General features: G+C 51.0%; 1 protein-coding gene across 1 annotated transcript in view; it reads right to left on the bottom strand.

The window, feature by feature from the left end:
• EFHD1 (EF-hand domain family member D1) overlaps window positions 1-15,887 on the bottom strand; it is a 31,432-nt gene extending 15,545 nt beyond the window's left edge. Inside the window, exons 1-2 of the mRNA XM_014585267.2 lie at window positions 15,811-15,887; window positions 6,554-6,701 (exon numbers count right to left, since the gene is read on the bottom strand). Coding sequence (XP_014440753.1) covers window positions 6,554-6,667 — 114 coding nt within the window. The 5' untranslated portion in view covers window positions 6,668-6,701; window positions 15,811-15,887. The remainder of the gene's footprint in view (window positions 1-6,553; window positions 6,702-15,810) is intronic.
• Between the last annotated feature and the right edge of the window lie 2,648 nt (window positions 15,888-18,535).

The following is an 18,535-nucleotide window of genomic DNA, read 5'->3' as shown; positions in this document are numbered from 1 at the left end:
GAGGGTGAGCAGGCCCAAGCCTCTGAGTCACAGGAAGCCCCTCGGGCCCAAACGCAAGGCAGTTTTGCCAGACACTTAAAAGGGTAGCTGTGTTGGGACCAGCAGTCAGCATAATGACTATGTCGCTGGACTCCCACGTAGTCAACCGCGGTTCGAGTCCCAGACCCAGTGGTTTAAACTCACACTGGGCACATGTCCATGTGTGCCCAAGATCCCGAGAGGAGAATGGAGGAGAGGGGATTGTGCCATGGCCACCACCCCACCCCAGGGGTGATTTCTCGCTTTCTGTCTCTGTCTCTCTGTCTCTCTGTCTTTCAGGTGAGCACACATGTCCTATAACCAAAAAAAAAAGGGTAGCTCTGTGTGGACAATGGATTATTTTCCCCTTCCATTTCAAAAGCGAAAATGTGCCCAGTGGTCACAAGAATGCAGGGAAATGGCACCCTTCTATCTATCTGATGGGTGTGTAAATTGATTCAAATTTCTGGTGGGCGCTTTGGAAACATTTACCAAAAATAAAATGCTTTTTGCTCTTCCAGTCATTAATATCACTGCTGAAATAGACCCTTCAGAAATACTCCCACATAGATTTTTAAATAATTATTTATTTAATTTTGTGATCAATATTATTTTAGAGAGAGATTTTTGCTATAGGGTGACTGCACTCTCCAGAGAGACATAAAGCAAGAAATCACCCCCTGGGGGGATGGCCATGCCACAATTCCTTCACCTCATTCTCCTCTCGGGATTTTGAGCATGCATGCACACATGCCTGGTTTAAGTTTTAAGCTGCTGGATCTGGGACTCAGACTGCAGTCAACTATGTGAGAGTCCAGGGATGTAACCATCACACCACCTGCTGGTCCTTATTTGTTATTATTGTTTTAATTCACCAGAGAGAGACAGAGAGGGAAAGTGAGAAAGCAAGCTGCCAGATCTGGTACTTGAACCGTAGTTAGCCATGTGGGAGTCCAGCACTTTGACCACCATGCTACCTGCTGGCCCTTGTTATTATAATTCTAAAAATTTGACCAGAGAAAGACAGAGAGAAAAGGAAAGTGAGAAAGTAAAGTAGCCAGGTCGAGGACTCGAACTGCAGTAGGCCATGCGGGAGTTCAGCGCTTCAACTACCATGCCACCTGCTGGCTACATTCACATAATAGTTTAAGTATTATCTAGAAAAGCAAAAACTTGGGGACCAGCAGTTAGTGTAAGGGCTATGTCGCTGACTCCCATGTAGTCACCCGCATTTCGAGTCGCAGATCCGGTGGCTTAAACTCACGCCAGGCGTGTGTGTGTGTGTGCGTGGCCAAGATCCCGAGAGGAGAACGGAGGAGAAGGGATTGCGATGTGGCTATTCCCCCCACCCCCAGGAGGGGGGGTGATTTCTCACTTTCTGTCTCTCTCTCTCCGTCTTTCTGGTGAGCGCACACACCCTATAGAAAAAAACTCTCCAAAAAAAAGGAAAAAAAGAAAAGCACCCAAAACTTGGAAATGTTTATAGCCATGAAAGAAAAAGCAAATAAACCTTATAGATCACTTTTATTTTTTTTTTAATTTAGGGGACAGCTGGTTGTGTGATTGTTAAGGTGACTGGATCCTACATGCCCAACTGTGTAGTTCAAGTTCAAGACTCAGGGGCTTAAAGACACACCAGGTACATGTACACGCATGCCCACAGTTCCAAGAGGAGAATGGGAGAGGGGACTGCAGAATGACCATGCCTTTGCGGGGGTACTTCCTCACTTTCCCTTTCTCTCTGTCTCTCTCTTTCTCTCTGTCTTTCTGATGAGTACAAAAAATAATAATAAAATAAAATAACTAAGAATTTAGGGGCCAGGTGATGGTACAATAGTAACACAATAGGACTCACATAGGAGGGTCCTAGGTTCAATTCCTGGGACCACCATGAGCAAACCAGCCTGGGACTGTTGGTAGAACACAGCACAGAGACCCTGTTGCCGCTCTCTTTCATGGAAGAAATATATCAACTTGGGGGGGAGGGGAACCTAAGTAATTTTATTTATTTTTTTAAAAAGAATTATTTATTTATTATTATTATTGTTAATATTATTTTTCACATGAGTTTTGTCAGAGAAAGACAGAGAGAGAGGGAGAGGGAGAAAGCAAGCTGCCAGGACCAGGACTCAAACCACAGCCAGCCATGTGGGAATTCCAGCACCTTAACCACCATGCCACCTGCTGGCCCCAACCTAAGTAATTTTAAATCTTCAATATTTTTTGTTTGTTTTTGAGGTCTTTTTACAGATGGAGTTTTGCTATTTTGCCCAGGATGGCCTTGAACTCATGATCCTCTTGCCTCAGCTTCCTGAGGAACGGAGGCTACAGGTGTGCACTACCCCATCCACCTTTAATGTCTTTTCACCACTTACATTTTTCTTGGGTCTCCTTTCTTTTCTTAAATTGTGCCAGCGGGCACATGCACCACCACAGAGATGGGGAGAGAGGGAGATGGGCAAGGGGGTGTGGTCACACCACAGCCTCCTCCATTTCCCTGGCCTGTCCAGATCGGGGCACTCACACACACAAGTGTATTGTTTCTTATGCAGCCGGGCGGAAAAGCTGAACCGTGTGGTCGGCCATGTGGAGCCCAATTCCCTTAACTACCAGGCTGCAGCCCTTTGGGGTCCCATTTTTGCATTATTTATCTTTCTTATCATGTGCTAGAGAGCTTCACAGAATCTGTCATTGTGTTTATGGTAATTCCATTTTCAAAAGTCTTATATATCAAACCAGCAGGTGGTACAGAGGTTAAGGCAACGGGGTCCCAAATGGCCGACTGTGTGGTTCGAGTCCCAGACCCAGCAACTGTGTGTACATGCATGCCCCAAAACCCAAGAGAAGAATGGAGCAGGAGGGATGTGGCATGGCCAGTCCCCCAGGGGGATTTCTCACTTTCCATCTCTCTATCTCTGTCTCTTTCCAGAGAGCACACATGCTCTATAAAAAGTAACAATTTCACATAATCTAGCTTTTTCCTTTTTCTCATCATGTTATGCTTAGAAAAATCTTTCTGTGCCAGCCCCATCGCATACCAGTTAAGTACTGCACAGAAGAAGCCAGATCCCACACGGCTGGCCAGAGTTCAAGTCCCAGATCCAGCAGCTGAAAATCACATCAAGTGTGTGCACACCCGGGATTCCGATGGGACGGAGAATTGGAGGAAAAATTATTGCAATGTGATGAGGGCTCACAGCGGGGAGGAGCTCTCTCTCCCCCTCTTTCTGTCACATACACACGCATGTGCCCTCTGGCATTTCCAGAAAGAGGAAGTGTTTCTCCCCACCAAGGTTACATAAATAATCTTCTATGTTTTTGTCTACTACTTTTATGGCTTTGCTTTTAACGTGTAAATATTTAATCTCTGTCATTTATTCTGATTTATCTCGTGAGGTTAATTGTTAACCTTACTTTCTGCCAAATGGTTAGTTAGTAACTCCCACATCATTTATTGAATAATCCATCCTCTTCATCCAGTTTCAAAATGTGACTTGGACCAATGCGTCTATGAAGGTAACTTGTGCCGAGACCGCCACGGAATACATTTTTCAGTAAATGAAGTGGCCACACCGATGGCAGCTCCTTCGTCTTCCTGTCCCTCTCTCAAGGCAACTATGTGACGTTTTGGTTCCCCTCTTTAAATAATTTTTATGAGTTTACTTGTCAAATAGCTGCTATCCATCTCCCGGGACTTACTTCTCTACTTGGGAGGAACAGAAACTGATAGGTTTCAAGTCATCATTGAAAGGGGGTTTGTGGGACCAGCAGGTGGCACAAAGGCTAAGGTGGCTGGATCCCATATGGCTGACAAGGAGGTTTGAGTCCTGGACCCGGCGGCTTGCAGCTTGAGAACCATGCTGGACAAGTGTACATGCATGCCCAAGGGGGAATGGGGGGGAAGGGATTGTGTGATGGCATCCTCCCCGCACCCCACCTCCACCCTAGAGATGATTTCTCACTTTCTCTCTCTTACTATCTCTCTCTCCAGTGAGTACTTGTGCCTTACAGCAATAAGAAAGAGAGAGCGGGAGAGAAAAGAAGAAAGAAAGAAGGAAAGAAGGAAGGAAGGAAGGAAGGAAGGAAGGAAGGAGGAAGGAAGGAAGGAGGAAGGAAGGAAAGGAAGAAAGAAAGAAAGAAAGAAAGAAAGAAAGAGAGAGAGAAAAGAAAGAAAAGAAAGAAAGAAAGAAAGAGAGGGTTTGTTCTCTGGGTTTGGGTCTACCTAAATACAACCACCTTCCCTAAAAACTGCCTTTCCCAGGGGAAAAGGAGCCTGGCCTAAGGTAGAGCGATAGGTTAAACAGCTCTGTCAGGCTTTGCAAATTCCAATTCAGGTGTCTTTTACTGCCAAGGCTCTGGTGCCAACCCGGAAGGAGCTTCCATTCTAGGGAGAGTCTGGCTAATAAATTGTGTTTGCATTTCTCATTTCATTTTCTAATTGTACTGTGACAATTTCAAGTACAAATCAAGGGAAGAAGCAAGATGCCCAAGGACTGGGAGCTTCGCTGAGGCTGCCGTGGTCAGCGGGGATCCGCAGAATCTCGCCACAAGCACCTGCCTGCAGCTTCAAACTCTCTCACTAGAGGCCGGCAAAGACTGTGTGCTGCCGACGATCAGGGCCCAAACATCGGTCTGAAAGAAAAGGAGCTTGTTAAAGGAGGCCAAGCTCCAGTAGGACCGGGGCCAAGGACAGTTGGGGAACAGAGGAGGTCAAGCTCTCATGGAGGCCAGTGCTGCAAACCCTCCCCATCCTCCCAGCATTCGGTTTACAGGAGGCCCTCACCTCATCGCTCCCGGGAGCAAGCGTGGAGCAGGAACAGGTAGCCCCTCCGGCCCAGCCACGCTCCTGGGCCCAGGGAGCAGCTCAGAAAGCAGGGGGCACACCCCGAGCCCAGCACCAGCCCAACTGCCTCCAGTGGCCCCTCTTTCTGTCCCCAAAACCAGGTTTTCTCACACCCAAAGCCAAGGGGACAGTGTATCGATGTTTACAGAAGGGCTTTGTGGACTGGAAACCTTAAGGCCTTCCCCAAGGCTGTTCCCTCTGAACACTCTGGGCTAATTCTGATCCACTGCCAGCACAGTTGATTACTAACTGGGGGGGGGGGGGGGGGCCCCCCCCCCCCCCAGCCACTCTGTCCTAACTAGGGGGTTCCCCAACCCGAACCAAGTTAAAGGAAAAAAATTCAGCTCGACCTGAAAATGTCCTGCCTTCCATTTAATTTTATTACAGTCACTGACGCCCCTGAATGACAATTTCTCCAACTGCCCGGCCTTGTTTGTCTTCCTATTTATAGCCCACAAAGCCTGGCATGCTGTAGAAGAATTGGAAAACGTCCTGGAGTGACTATGGGGGCAGGGGGACGGGTGCAAAACAAAGGGACAGAGAGGGGCCTGCCAGAGCTGAAAGGCTCTTTCAGACCCGAGCGATCCTTGCTCCTGATACGCTTTTCCCTGCTTTGCTTAGAGCTCCCAGATTGCAAGAGACAGAAACCAACTTGTTGGTTTAAGCAAAAAAGGAGGTCTTCAGGCCAGTCTGTGGCCTGGTGGGTAAGGTGGCTGGATCCCACATGGGTGACTGCAGGTTCAAGTCACACACTGGACGCACGTGCATGTGTGCCCAAGTCCTGGCACAAGGGAGGTACAGAGAGGAGCTTGCAGTGTGGCCATCTCCACGGGGGTACTTTCTCACTTTCCCTCTTATTCTCTGTTTTTAGCAAGTGCACATGCCCTTTGCCAATTTTTTTTAAGGAGGCATTCGTTATAGTAAAAGGATATCTCAGAAACCCAAGGAGGGGCCAGGCAGAGGCAGTGGTAAAGCAACGCTCTGCAAGGCCCGCCCACATGGGAGAATTCTGGATTCAGGTCTGGAGACCTCCCTGAGTACATCAGCCACGTGTGCCCAAGAACTGGGGCGGAAACGGGGTCGATCGCGGCATCGGAGGTTGGGGGTGCTGCCTCTTTCTCATGGAAGAAAGAAAGAAAGATGCAAACTTTAAAAATACATGAGGGGGACACGTAGTCGACCATGGTTCAAGTCCCAGACCCGGTGGCTTAAACTGTGAGCATGTGTGCCCAAGATCCCAAGAGGAGAATGGAGGAGAAGGATTGCAGCATGGCCATCCCCCCTGGGGGGTGATTTCTCACTTTCTGTCTCTCTGTCTCTCTCTTTCTGGCGAGCGCATGCACCCTATAGCAAAAACCTCTCCAAAAAAAACAAAACAAAACCAAACAAAACAAAAGAAGTACAACATCATGAAACTTTGCACCCACAACGCCCACTGTGACTGTCTTGGTGGACATGGGCCCAGCTTTCTTGCCGTGTGCCCATCGAAGCTCTGTTACTCACACTGCTTTTCACTGGCTTACTGAGCGTTTCCCCAGGCCAGCACTGTGGCTCCCTAGCTCCTTAAAAATATGTTTTTTAGGGAGAATAGTAGGTTAACTGTTCAAGTAGTGCTCTCAAGGGGCAAATGCACTGTACTCCAGGAGACTGTGGGTCTGCGGGTCCCCTTGGGCACCCCCGGGGGCTTGGTACCTCCCGGAAGCTGAGTTTGCCATCGAAGTCCTCGTCCACCTCCCTGATCATGCTCTTCAGGCCCAGGTGGGTCTGGGGGGCCCCCAGCTTCTCCATCATCAGCTTCAGCTCCATCAGGTCGATGAAGCCATCCCGTCCAGCGTCATACCTGCAGGGTCCAGGATGAGGGACACTTGTCAGTCTCCTACACGTGGAATTCTTTGGGTCTCAAGATTGAAAAGTGCCTTAAATACCTCCTCCTACACAACAGCAAAGCCCACCCAGGCCACCTCATCAGAAGGGACCTCTCTCTCCTCGAAATGCCTTTGTACAACTCGAAGTGGACCTCGCAGCATGTGGCTTTATCTTCTCAGTTAGGCTGGAAGTTTTTCAAAGGTGAAAACATGCCTGGTTGGGACCAGCAGTTGGTGTAATGGCTATGTCGCTGGACTCCCATGTAGTCCACCATGGTTTGAGTCCCAGACCCGGTGGCTTAAACTCACGCTGGGCATGTGTGCATGTGTGCCCAAGATCCCGAGAGGAGAATGGAGAAGGGACTGCGGCGTGGCCATCCCCCTGGGAGAGTGATTTCTCACTTTCTGTCTCTCTGTCTCTCTCTGTCTTTCTGGTAAGCACGCACCCTATAGCAAAAACCTCTCAAAAAAAGAAAACATGTCTGGTTTATCCCACATGGGCCAACCAGCATCAACAGAGCACCCCCAATACAGGGCCTGAGTGGAGGAGGAGCAGGGACACCTTCACCAGTGTGGATGAATCCAGGATCCCCCTCTTGGTCACTGCTCACACCCATTTCTGACAACCCTCCTGCCCTCTGCTCTGGCCCGATCCCAGCTCCGGTTCTGCGCTCTGCCCTCTGGTCACATCTGATGTCCAGGTCTGAGCAGTCACATCTGTGTAGTGATGGTGACTGGCACCTGGCTCTGTCCTCTAATAGCCACCCCCAGCCTCTCGCCTAGAAACAAACCCAGCCTCACCAGGTGTGGGGTCTAGTCCTGGCCCCTACTCCCAGAGCCAAATGTCCTCTGCTTCTCAGCCTCTGCCCACCTGGTACCCTAACCCCATCCCCTCCTACAAACCTGGCCCACTGCAGGGTTTTCTCACAGACTTGGCTCACCTTCCTCCAAGTCCCCCTACTTTCTGCTACCCAGAGACCCTTGTTGCTTGGGGACAAACACCTGACTTCAAAACACAAACCAGTTCACAACAGCCAAAAGGTGGAAACGATCCAAGTGTTCACAGATGAACGCATGGACAGACGGCTCTGTCCACACAACGGACGTGGTGTGTGGATGCAGTGGAATATTACTCAGCCTCAGAAGGACGAAGTAGGCCAGACAGATGGACAGACGGCTCTGTCCACACAACAGGACGTGCTGTGTGGATGCGATGGACAACTACTCAGCCTCAGAAGGACAGAGTAGGCCAGACAGTGGTGCCATGCTAACACGACACTGGGCCACATGAGAAAGTCCCATGTTTGTGTCCTGGGACCTACTCAGACATGCCAGGTACGTGTACACGTGCCCGAAATCCAGGCTGGTTGAGACTGGGCATGGATGGTGGCGTGAATATGCTGTTGGGAGTATTTCTCTCTCAGAAGAAGAAGAAAGAAAGAAATCTGTTTTTAAAAGGGGGAAGGTAGAAATTCCAGCTTATGCTACAACATGGGTAAACCTTGAGGACATTATGCTAAGCGAAGAAAGCCAATCATAAAAGGAAAAATACTGCAGGATCCCACTCATCTCAGTCCCTAGAGTGGTCGATTTCACAGACAGCAAGCGAAAGAGTGGTTACCAGGTGCCTGAAGAGGGGGAAATAGGGAATTAGCATTTAATGGATAGAGGTTCAGCTTGGGATGACATGGTTCTACCGATGACAAGTTGGATAGGGTAGGATGGTAGTGATGGGTGGATGGGGTTGGATGGTAGTGATGATGATGACAGTTGGATGCCATTGGGTGAGGGTGATAGTGGTGATGGCTGGATGGGTTGAGCAGTGGTTTTGGTGAAAATGGTTGGATGGTGACGATAGTAGCAACAGTGATGACGGTTGGATGCAGTTCAGTGGTGGTGATGATTTGATGTGGCTGGATGGTGTTGATGGTGGCTATGGTGGTAATAGTCGAATGGGGTTGGATGGTGGTAATGGTGGTGATGGCTAGATGTGGTTGGATGGTGTTGATGGTGGCTATGGTGGTAACAGTCGAATGGGGTTGGATGGTGGTAATGGTGATGGCTGGATGTGGTTGGATGGTGTTGATGGTGGCTATGGTGGTAACAGTCGAATGGGGTTGGATGGTGGTAATGGTGATGGTTGGGTGTGGTTGGATGGTGGTGACAGCTGAATGGAGTTGAATGGTGGTGATGGTGGCAATGGTGGTGATGGTGGTGATGGTTAAATGGGGTTGAATGGTGGTGATGATAGTGACGGTTGGATATAGGGACATGTTTGGAGAGAGGCCCTGAGGGTGTGGGGACATGCTCTGTGCAAACACCACCTGTCTCTTTTGGCTATGACAGGACCTTGCAGCTTGTCCTTTCCTTGACCTTTGCTGCAGGCAGAGCAAAGGGTGGAAATTGCTAGGGGCCTTCCAATGGAATTCAGGAAACATCCTGAGCCCAATTAGCGAAGTCCAACCCCTGCTCTGCCTCTGTGAGATTCTTTAGCCCTATCAATACCCCTTTGATGTTTTAAGTATCCTCCCCACACCTGCAGCTGGGCTTCTCTCCACTAGATAAGAAGGTTATGGGGATTTCTCTTTGATATGGAGGTATCACTACACCTGGCCCAGTACTCTAAGCCCTTACATATTTGTTACCTGCTTCTTATTGCATGTAACATGTCAACGTATCTACGGAATGTCATGAAATACACGTAGGTAGTGTCGCCTTGCCCTATAAATAAAGGCTCCCAGTTTGTCTGGGTGGCACAAGTTGCTCGGGCTCCCTAGGCTCAGGCCACCTGTGTCCACTGCTGCTCTGTCTCTCTGTCTCTTTCTCTCTGCTTCCTCTTAGATCGAGCTAAGCCCAGGGCAGACGCTGACGGCCGGATGGAGTTGGACGGTGGTGATGCTGGTGGTAGGAGCACAGCAGCGTGAATGTGCTCAGCATTACTGAACTGTACCCTGCAAGGGTTAAAATGATCTTTTCTATGTTATGTGTATTTTACCACAATTTTTACAAAACAATTTTTATAAAAATAATTAAATAAGCAAGTCAGGCTTCTTCGCTATCCATCTCCTCCCATCACACACCCCAATTACAAAAACCCATCATTGTTTGGGAACACTACCACTACCTGCCACCCACCATACACAAGAAATGTAGCCAGTGGGTGGCTGGAGACCCAGCGCTGTGGGCCGGTGGTATGTAAGACCCACAAAGCCATGCTGGAGAGGAGGCCCAGTGACCCTGACAGGCTCCATTCCAGCCACGGATCAGCTCATGCCATTCTGCCCACCCACCACGCCCCTGCCTACTTGTTCACTGTGGCTGTCCTGTGCCCCTGAGCTCAGGGAGCCACCCCTGCCCCCACCCTCCCGTGGCAGCTGTGCAAGCTCTGCTCTGGCACTCGGCGCTGGCCGCCTTCTTCTGCTGGGGAGGTTTTTGTTTGTTTGTTTGTTTTTTGGAGAGATTTTCACTGTAGGGCGCGTGCACTAGCCAGACAGAGAGAGACATAGAGACAGAAAGCGAGAAATCGCACCCCAGGGGGGAGGGTCACACCGCAATCCCTTCTCCTCCATTCTGCTCTCGGGATCTTGGGCATGCACACACACGCGCCCGGCGTGAGTTGTAAGCCACCGGGTCCGGGACGCGAACCGCAGTAGACTACGTGGGAGTCCAGCGACATAGCCATTACGCTAACTGCTGGTTCCCTGCTGGGGAGTTTTCATGGCAGCAGCTCTGCATGCCCACAGGGTACAGCCTCCTTGCGGGAGGAGTTACACTGCACGGTACTAAGGGACACAAGCGAGATCCCCAGGTGGCTGGTGGGGAGCAGCTTTAAGGAGCCCTAGAGGGTGAGACAAGTGTCCCAGGTCTGGTAACAAGTTAAGTGCTTCTGGGCTCCCAGGAAGTGGACAGAACACGAGAGTCGCGATGGACCAGCCCACAACTACATAGTCAAAGGGTGGTTAGTGAGCTCTTTAAAAAAGGAAGCAATGATTTCCATAAGTTTGCTAAAAATGACTCGGTGATGGATCCCAATTACCTGCTGTTTTACTTTAAAAGGGGGGGACAAGCAGCAAATGGTCTAGAGGTTAAGGCACTGGATCCCACATGGCCACTCTGTGGTTCGAGACCCAGACTCAGCAGGGCACGTGCGCACGCACGCCCCAAATCCCAAGAAGACATTGGAGGAAAGGGACTGTGCATGGCCATACCCCTGAAGGATGATTTCTCACTCTCACTCTCGCTGTCTTTGTCTCTGGTGAGTGCACATACCCTGAGCAAAAACTTAAAAAGTAAAGGTTGGGCCAGCGAGGTGCCGTGGTGGTTAAGGCAACTGGATCCCATATACCTAGCGGTGCAGTTTAAGTCCTGGACCCAGAGGCCTGAAAAACACACCAGGCACATGTGCAAGTGTGTCCAAAATCTAAAGAGGAGCATGGAGGAGAAGGGGCTGCATTGTGGCCATTCCCCCCTGGGGGTGATTTCTCACTTTCCCTCTCATTGTCTCTTTCTTCAGCAAGCGCATGTGCCCTGGCAAAAGCCTTTAAAAAAAAAAAAAAAAGAATTGTGCATTTTACTGGCTCTTAGGATATTCACAAATATCCTTAAAGTTGTGCAACCACCATCACTAGCTGATTCCAGAACATCTTCCTCACCCCAAAAAGAACTCCAGAGTGGTTAGCAGTCACCCCGCATTCCTCTCTTCCCCTCCCCCGGCCCAGAGAAACTACTGACCTGTCTGTCTCTGTGGGTTTGCCTCCTGGGTGTTGCATGTAAACACACGAATCTTACAGGGAGGCCTTTCTGTCTGGTTTCTTTCACCCGGCATGGCGTTTGCAAAGTTCATTCATTTGTAGCATTATAATCAGCACTTTATCCTTCATTGCCAAGGACACTCAACTACATAAATATGCTATATTTTGTACCCATTCATCAGATGATGGCCATTTGAGTAGGCCCCCAACCCCCTCTTCTTGTTAAGATTTTTGCTGGGGCCAGCAGGTGGCACGATGGTTAAGACCCAGGGAACCAGCAGTTAGCGTAATGGCTATGTTGCTGGACTCCCACGTAGTCGACTGCGGTTCGCGTCCCAGACCCGGTGGCTTAAAACTCACGCTGGGCGCGTGTGCGTGCGTGCCCAAGATCCCAAGGAGAATGGAGGAGAAGGGATTGCGGCGTGACCATCCCCCCTGGGGGGTGATTTCTCACTTTCTGTCTCAATGTCTCTGTCCGTCTGGTGAGCGCACGCGCCCTACAGCGAAAATCTCTCCAAAAAAAAAAAAAAAAAGACCCTGGGGTCTCACATGACCGACTGTGATCCCAGACTTAGGGCTTAGCTTTCTCACTCCCTGCCCCCACCCCCCGCACCCCCCGCACCCGTGAGCACATGTGTCATATAGCAAATTTTAAAATAATAATAATAAAATTAAATAGATAATTCTTTTTTTTTTTTTTTTTTTTTTTTTTTTTTGAGAGAGAGACTTTTTTGCTATAGGGTATGTGTATTCACCGGATGGAACAGAGAGAGACAGGAAGACAAAAAGTGAAAAATCACCCCACCCAGGGATATGGCCGCCGCAATCCCTTCTCCTCCATTCTCCTCTCGGGATCTTGAGCACGCACGCACACGCGCCTGGCGTGAGTTTAAGCCACCAGGTCCAGGACTCAAACTGCAGTTGACTACATGGGAGGCCAGCAACATAGCTATTACGCCAACTGCTGGTCCCAGATAATGCTGCTTTGATCATTCATATACAAGTGTTTTTAGAGTGCATGTGTACACATGATGAGAGAGGCAGAGAGAGAAAGAGAAAGAGAAAGAGAAAGAGAAAGAGAAAGAGAAAGAGAGGGAGAGAGAGAGAGGGAGAGGGAGAGAGAGGCAGAGGAGCCTGGCCATGCTGCAGTCCTGTTCCTCCAGTCCTCCAGCCCACCAGAACTGGAGCGCTTGCACACGTGTTCTGGTGTAGCTCAGGCTGAGCAGGCTGGGGTTCAAACCACAGTCACCAAGCGGATCCAGCTTCTCTCGGGCAGCCTGTTGCCACTGGACCAAGAAGCCAGCCCCGTGCACAAGTTTGTGTGAATAAATGTTCCAACTTTCTGGGGTGTGTTCCCAAGGGCAGGGCTGCTGGATCATAGGCTCGCTGACTTCTGTGTGTGAGAGAGGTACCAGGGTCTCTGACAGGGTCTCAGCATGTCACGACCCTGCTGCCCCAGTCTCCTGGCTCGCTAGGACCACGGGTGTGGACCACACGCCCAGCCTATGCCTATGTATCGTAGGCTGGGCAGGAACTGAACTGGGCTTCCCACATGGCCTCAGCCACAATTTGACCCACTTCTGACTGTTCTTCACTCCACTCAGACCTCACGCTTCAGGGAGGCCGAGGGCTGGTCAGGGGAGGTACCCAAGAAGCGCATGGACCCCCAAGGACAGGCAGAGAGACGCCAGGGCATCTGGCTTGGGAGAGAAAGTTTCAAATGCTGATGGCTTTAGCTAGAGGCAAGGAAGAGCCTTCTGGCAAAACAGACGATTAGAACTAGACGTGAAGGGACCAGCAATTGGCATGATGGCTATGTCACTGGACTCCCATGGTTTGAGTCCTAGACCTGGTGACTTAAACTCATGCCGGGCACACGTGCGCGCGTGCCCAAGATCCCAAGAGGGGAATGGAGGAGAAGGGACTGCGGCGTGGCCATCCCCCCTGGGGGGTGAGTTCTCGCTTTCTGTCTCAATGTCTCTCTCTGTCTTTCTGGCGAGTGCACACGCCCTATAGCAAAAACCTCTCCAAAGAAAAGAACTAGACCTGAGAAGTAAGGAGAGCTTCTTACAAACAGTCTGGGAGAGGCGGTCTCTGTTACACGGAGTCCCAGTCAAAGTAAACAGGTTTCTTCAGCACGGAACTTTCCAGAGCATTCCATGCTGTCACGTGTCCAAAAGTTACAAAAGGGAAACAGACACAGACTCATCTGACCACAGTCCCCTGCGTTTAGGGACTTTCCACTGGAGAAGGCGCTCTCCGCGATCCAGGACGCACCTTGGGAAGGCTTCTCTGGGCAACTCAGCGTGGGAAAGTGTGCCCAGTTAAATGACCACCGAGGTCCCTTCAATGCTGAGATTTTAATATTTTATTAATGTGTGGGAAAGTAGCTGTAGGTTTTGTCTTTTTATATTTTCTTCTTTTAAAATTTGTTATAGGGCACATGCACTTGCCATAAAGAGAGAGAAATCCCCTTTCAGGGGGGATAACTACACCCCAATACCTTCTCCTCCACTCTCTTCTCAGGATTCTGGGCATGCACACACATGTGCCCGGTGTGTTTCTCAAGTCACCGAGTTCAGGACTTGAACAGCTCAGTAGGCACGTGGGATCCAGTGCCCCAACCAACACACCACATGGCTGGCTCTCTCTCTCTCTTTTTAAAGAATTATTTTATTTAACTTCATTTCTTTCTTTCTTTCATTCTATTTGACCAGAGAGGGACAGAGTGAGAGAGAGAGAGGAAAAAAATGAGAAAGCAAGCCACCAGGTCCGGGACTTGAACCGCGGTCAGCCATGTGGGAGTCCAGCGCCCTTAAGCACCACACTGCCTGTTGGCTCCTTAAGTCTATTTCTTCCATGAGCGAGAACGGAGAACACCCCCAGCAGGGTCCCAGTGGGTGGTCCACCTCCCTCCGCAGCCAGCCCAGACCATGAGCACACGCGCCCCGCGAGTTCAGGGCGAGCTCAGGGTCATATCTAAATGGGAGCTGATACCCTCCCCCGCAGGTCACCTCCGCAGTGTCCCACGTACCCCGTGCCTCCATTGGACCCCAGTGCTGAGATTCTGGGTAAACTGCCCCTGCTCAGCACAGCGTTCCAGCAGTTTGAGGGACGACTAATGCATTGTCCCCCACCCCATAGCACGGTGCCTAAGTCCTGTGCATGGGGAGCGGGACCCACATGACTGACCATAGTTCAAATTCCAGCCCTGGCAATGTGAAACGCCTGTGCCTATGTGCCCCAAATCCTGAAGGGATGGAGGGAGGGAAAAGAACTGCAGCGTGACATGCCCTACTATGGGGGGGAGGCTTTCTCTCACCCTCCACCCCCGTTTCTCTTTCTCTGGTGCGCACACACATCTTCTAGCAATTAAAAAAAAATTTTGAAATAGAAAAGAAGATAAACATTGAAGACTAAAGACAGGACCGTTTGGGGCAGAGTACTAGCAGAGTGGTTTAGCGGAGAAGGGGAGGGGAGGCCAGGGAAGGGAAGAGCTGGAAAGCTCCAGTTCAGAGAGGGGAGCGCCCCAGGCACAGAGGACCTGGGCTGGAGGATGGGGGAGATAAGCAAAGGTCAGGGAACAGGCAGGGACTGTTCTCAGCTCTGGGACAGGAAGGGCAGGGTCCACAGTCCCCAGCTCACCTAGCCTGGAGATGGCACGGCCTCACCTGGCCGCACAGGGGCTGCCTAGTCCGAGGCCTGCATGGTGAGGGCTGGGAGAAGTTGCCCTCTCATTCTCGGATGTAGAAAATCTCTCTTTTAGGCCCTCAAGCCCAGAACATTCTTTAGGCCAAAAAAAGCCACATATGCCAGAAAGGGCCTCAGTAAGCCGTGAGCAAGGAGTTTACGAAATCCTGGTTTCCTTAAATGGGTGAGAAAATGTAGTTCAATCGCTTTAGAGAGTACAGCCTGGAGGCGGAAGCCACAGCCCCAGAGGGCAAATCCCGGGAGGGGAGAGAGCAGAGGGGCAGCCAGAGCAGGCCGCGCCTGGCACAGGGACCATGCAGCTGTGACCATGAGGACGTGGAGGGGCATTTCAAAGGCCGAGAGGGGCAGGGAAGAAAGGAACCCTCCCTTTCGCTCCCAGGTGCTCAGTAGAAGCTGCTTTCTTCTGTTCCTGCCGGAAGCATCAGCCAGTGCCACCCTTCGGTCCTGGCAGGACTATAAAGCGACCACATCAGTGGCATCCCCCCGCCCCCCACCCCCGCAGAGCTGGGATTTGTAACCCAGAAGCGCACCCTTCTTTCATCACGGTGACCTGCAACCATTGGTGTGCACTCGCTTCCTCCAGGGCCTGGAGGAAACCCACTCGTCCCCCTCATCGTCTTACTGTTTTCCCTGCTTCTCCCCAAACACCTGGAGACACGAAGTGCAGCATACACGACAGGTTCGAAACACCTCAGAACCACCACGGGTCGGCCTGACGCTTAGACGCACTGTCAATGCGCCCGCCGCTTTGATCTCTGCAGCTCTGCAGCAGTCCTGTGAAGAACTAATAACAGCCACCTGCCCTCTGTGCTTACTGAGTTTACGAGGTGCCGGGCCCTGTGTCAGCATTTAATTCGACAGTGCTGGAAAGCGGTCATCCGAGTCGCACTCCACACAAACTGGGTGGGTGGTCAAGCCCATTCTTGTGGGTCACAGCTAACCTGGGACTGGAAGTCAACGCAGGGCTGTCTGCGGGAGCGGGGAAGGCAAGAGTGGTCATTTACTGAGTCTACACTACCGGCCCTTCCACCCGCAGGGGTTAGAGGCGGTGGAGCGGATACTGTGTCCCGACAGGCAGGTCCCTGTTGTAGCTGACACTTCCACCTTTCACAAGTTAAGTCTAAAGACTTTGGCAGAAATGAGAGGAGCCCCAGGGGCCAGCAGGTGTGTGGTGGTTAAAGCACTGGGATCCTTCCCATATGGCCTGCCATGGTTTGAGTCCCAGATCCGGCAGCTTGAAAATCATACTAGGCTGTGGCCGGCAGGAGGCGTGGTGGCTAGGGTGCTGGATTCCCACATGCACAACCACAGTTCAAGTCCTGGACCTGGCGGCTTGCTTTCTCACTTTCCCTCTCTGTCTCTCTCTGGCCAAATTAAAAAATAATCATAATAAATAAAAATAAATAATTCTTTAAGTTAAAAAAAAGAAAGAAAGAAAACCACTCCAGGCACATGTGCAGGCATGCTCAAACCCTGAGCGAATGGAGCAGGGATCTCAGTGTGGCCATCCTCTCTAGGGCTGTGACTTCTCACTGTCCCCTCTCTCTGGCAAGCACAAGCACTCTATGGTAAAAATCTAAGAAAAAAGGACTCCATTTCTGAGTCCTGACTTTCCATGGATTGTGATTTTGGCATTGGGGCGGTGCACGAGCCGGACTACCAATATACACCAAGTAATAAAAGTTTTTTAGGGTACACGCACTTGCTGGAGAGACAGAGAGACAGAAAGAGAGAAATCACCCCCGGGGGGGAGATGGCCATGCCACAATCCCTTCTCCTTCTCGGGATTTTGTACACATCCACGCCCCACCCAGTGTGAGTTTCAAGCTGCCAGGTTCGGAACTCGAACCGTGCTTGGCCATGTGGGAGTCCAGCACCTTAACCACTATGACACCTGCTGCCCCACCAAGTAATAAATTTGTAGCCAAGAGAATGTCAATCCCGCCATCTTGCAAAGTCTCACTAGCCAAGCCCTTCAGAGAGATGCCATCCGACTTAATCCTTCAACACTGAGGGCTGTGCTGCTGTTTGGTTGATAGAGAAACGGGCCTCTGAGATTATCAGTCCAAGATCACCGGGCCCAGCAAGGTTAAGTGGGACGACCCCCAGCCTCCTTCCCAAAGCCACCAGGAGCTGAGCGACAGAGCCATCAGAGTTAGGTTTCAGGGAAGGGAAATTTGGTGTTCAGGTCAGAGCCAGCACACCAAGGTTGACCCTCCAGGGACAGTCAATAAAGACAGAAACAAGGGAGTGGAGTATTTATAAGCATACAGAGCACCTCTTAAAACGGCCCTCCTATGCCTTCACAACGACACACTTGGACAAACACGCTTCCCTGACTGCGTTCACAGACGTTTCTAACAGCCTGGCTGCTTTTGCAGGCCTGGGTAAACGGCCTGCTTGAACCACTCAGATAAGCCGCCATGGCCAGAAGCCACAACAGGCCGATAACCACACTGGTCACAAAGATAGGAACGCGTGGCACAGGGCACGACCTGGTAAAGGGGCGTACAAGCTGGGCTCTCGGCCGGCTCCTGCCGTTCGCTCTCGGCCATTTCCTATGCGCGAACGGCGGTGGCTGTGCTCGAGCACTCACTCTGGGGCTCTCCTCGCTGAGATCCGGAGGCTCTGGGGCGCTGGCAAGAGCGCATCGGACCGGCCCTCTCTGCAGCAGCTTGAGGGCCGCCCGGCCCAGAACCTGGTATCTGATGGAGGTATCTGATGGAGCATTCGTGCTGACGGCTCCACCCCGGTGACAGCCTTCGGCCTTCGAGGGACACTGGCAGCAGAGCTCTCTCCACAGCTCCCGTCTCCCCGCCCTTCAACTGCCGTGCATGCCTGGTTAGGACGCGGGATGTGAGTCAAGCCTGGACACTGTGGTTTTTGTTTTTGCATTTTTTTATTTTGAGAATTTTTTTGTTGTTTTTTGTTTTGTTTTGTTTTCGTTATAGTACATGTGCACTCACCAGAAAGACAGAGAGAGAAAGAGACAGAATGTGAGAAATCACCCCCCGGGGAGGGGGGTGGCCATGCCGCAATCCCTTCTCCTCTATTCTCCTCTTGGGATCTTGAGCAAGCACACACACGCACCCAGCATGAGTTTAAGCCACCGGGTCTGGGATTCGAACTACGGTTGACTACATGAGTCCAGAGACATAGACATTACGCCGACTGCTGGTCCCGAACCTGGACACTGTGGAAAGACAGCTCCAGTCATGGACTAACTCCCGGGACGCTCCACAGTGAGACAAGGGCTTTAGGACATCAATTGCTGTTCCTGTGGAGGGTGTGGCTGAAGGAAGCTGGAGTGGGTACCCCGCAGAGGCCCCCAAGGCAGGCCCGAGGGC

The sequence above is a fragment of the Tupaia chinensis genome, unplaced genomic scaffold (assembly GCF_000334495.1).
Source record: "Tupaia chinensis unplaced genomic scaffold, TupChi_1.0 Scaffold149383_1, whole genome shotgun sequence".
Taxonomy (NCBI): domain Eukaryota; kingdom Metazoa; phylum Chordata; class Mammalia; order Scandentia; family Tupaiidae; genus Tupaia; species Tupaia belangeri.
This window is presented reverse-complemented; position numbering and strand designations above follow the sequence as displayed.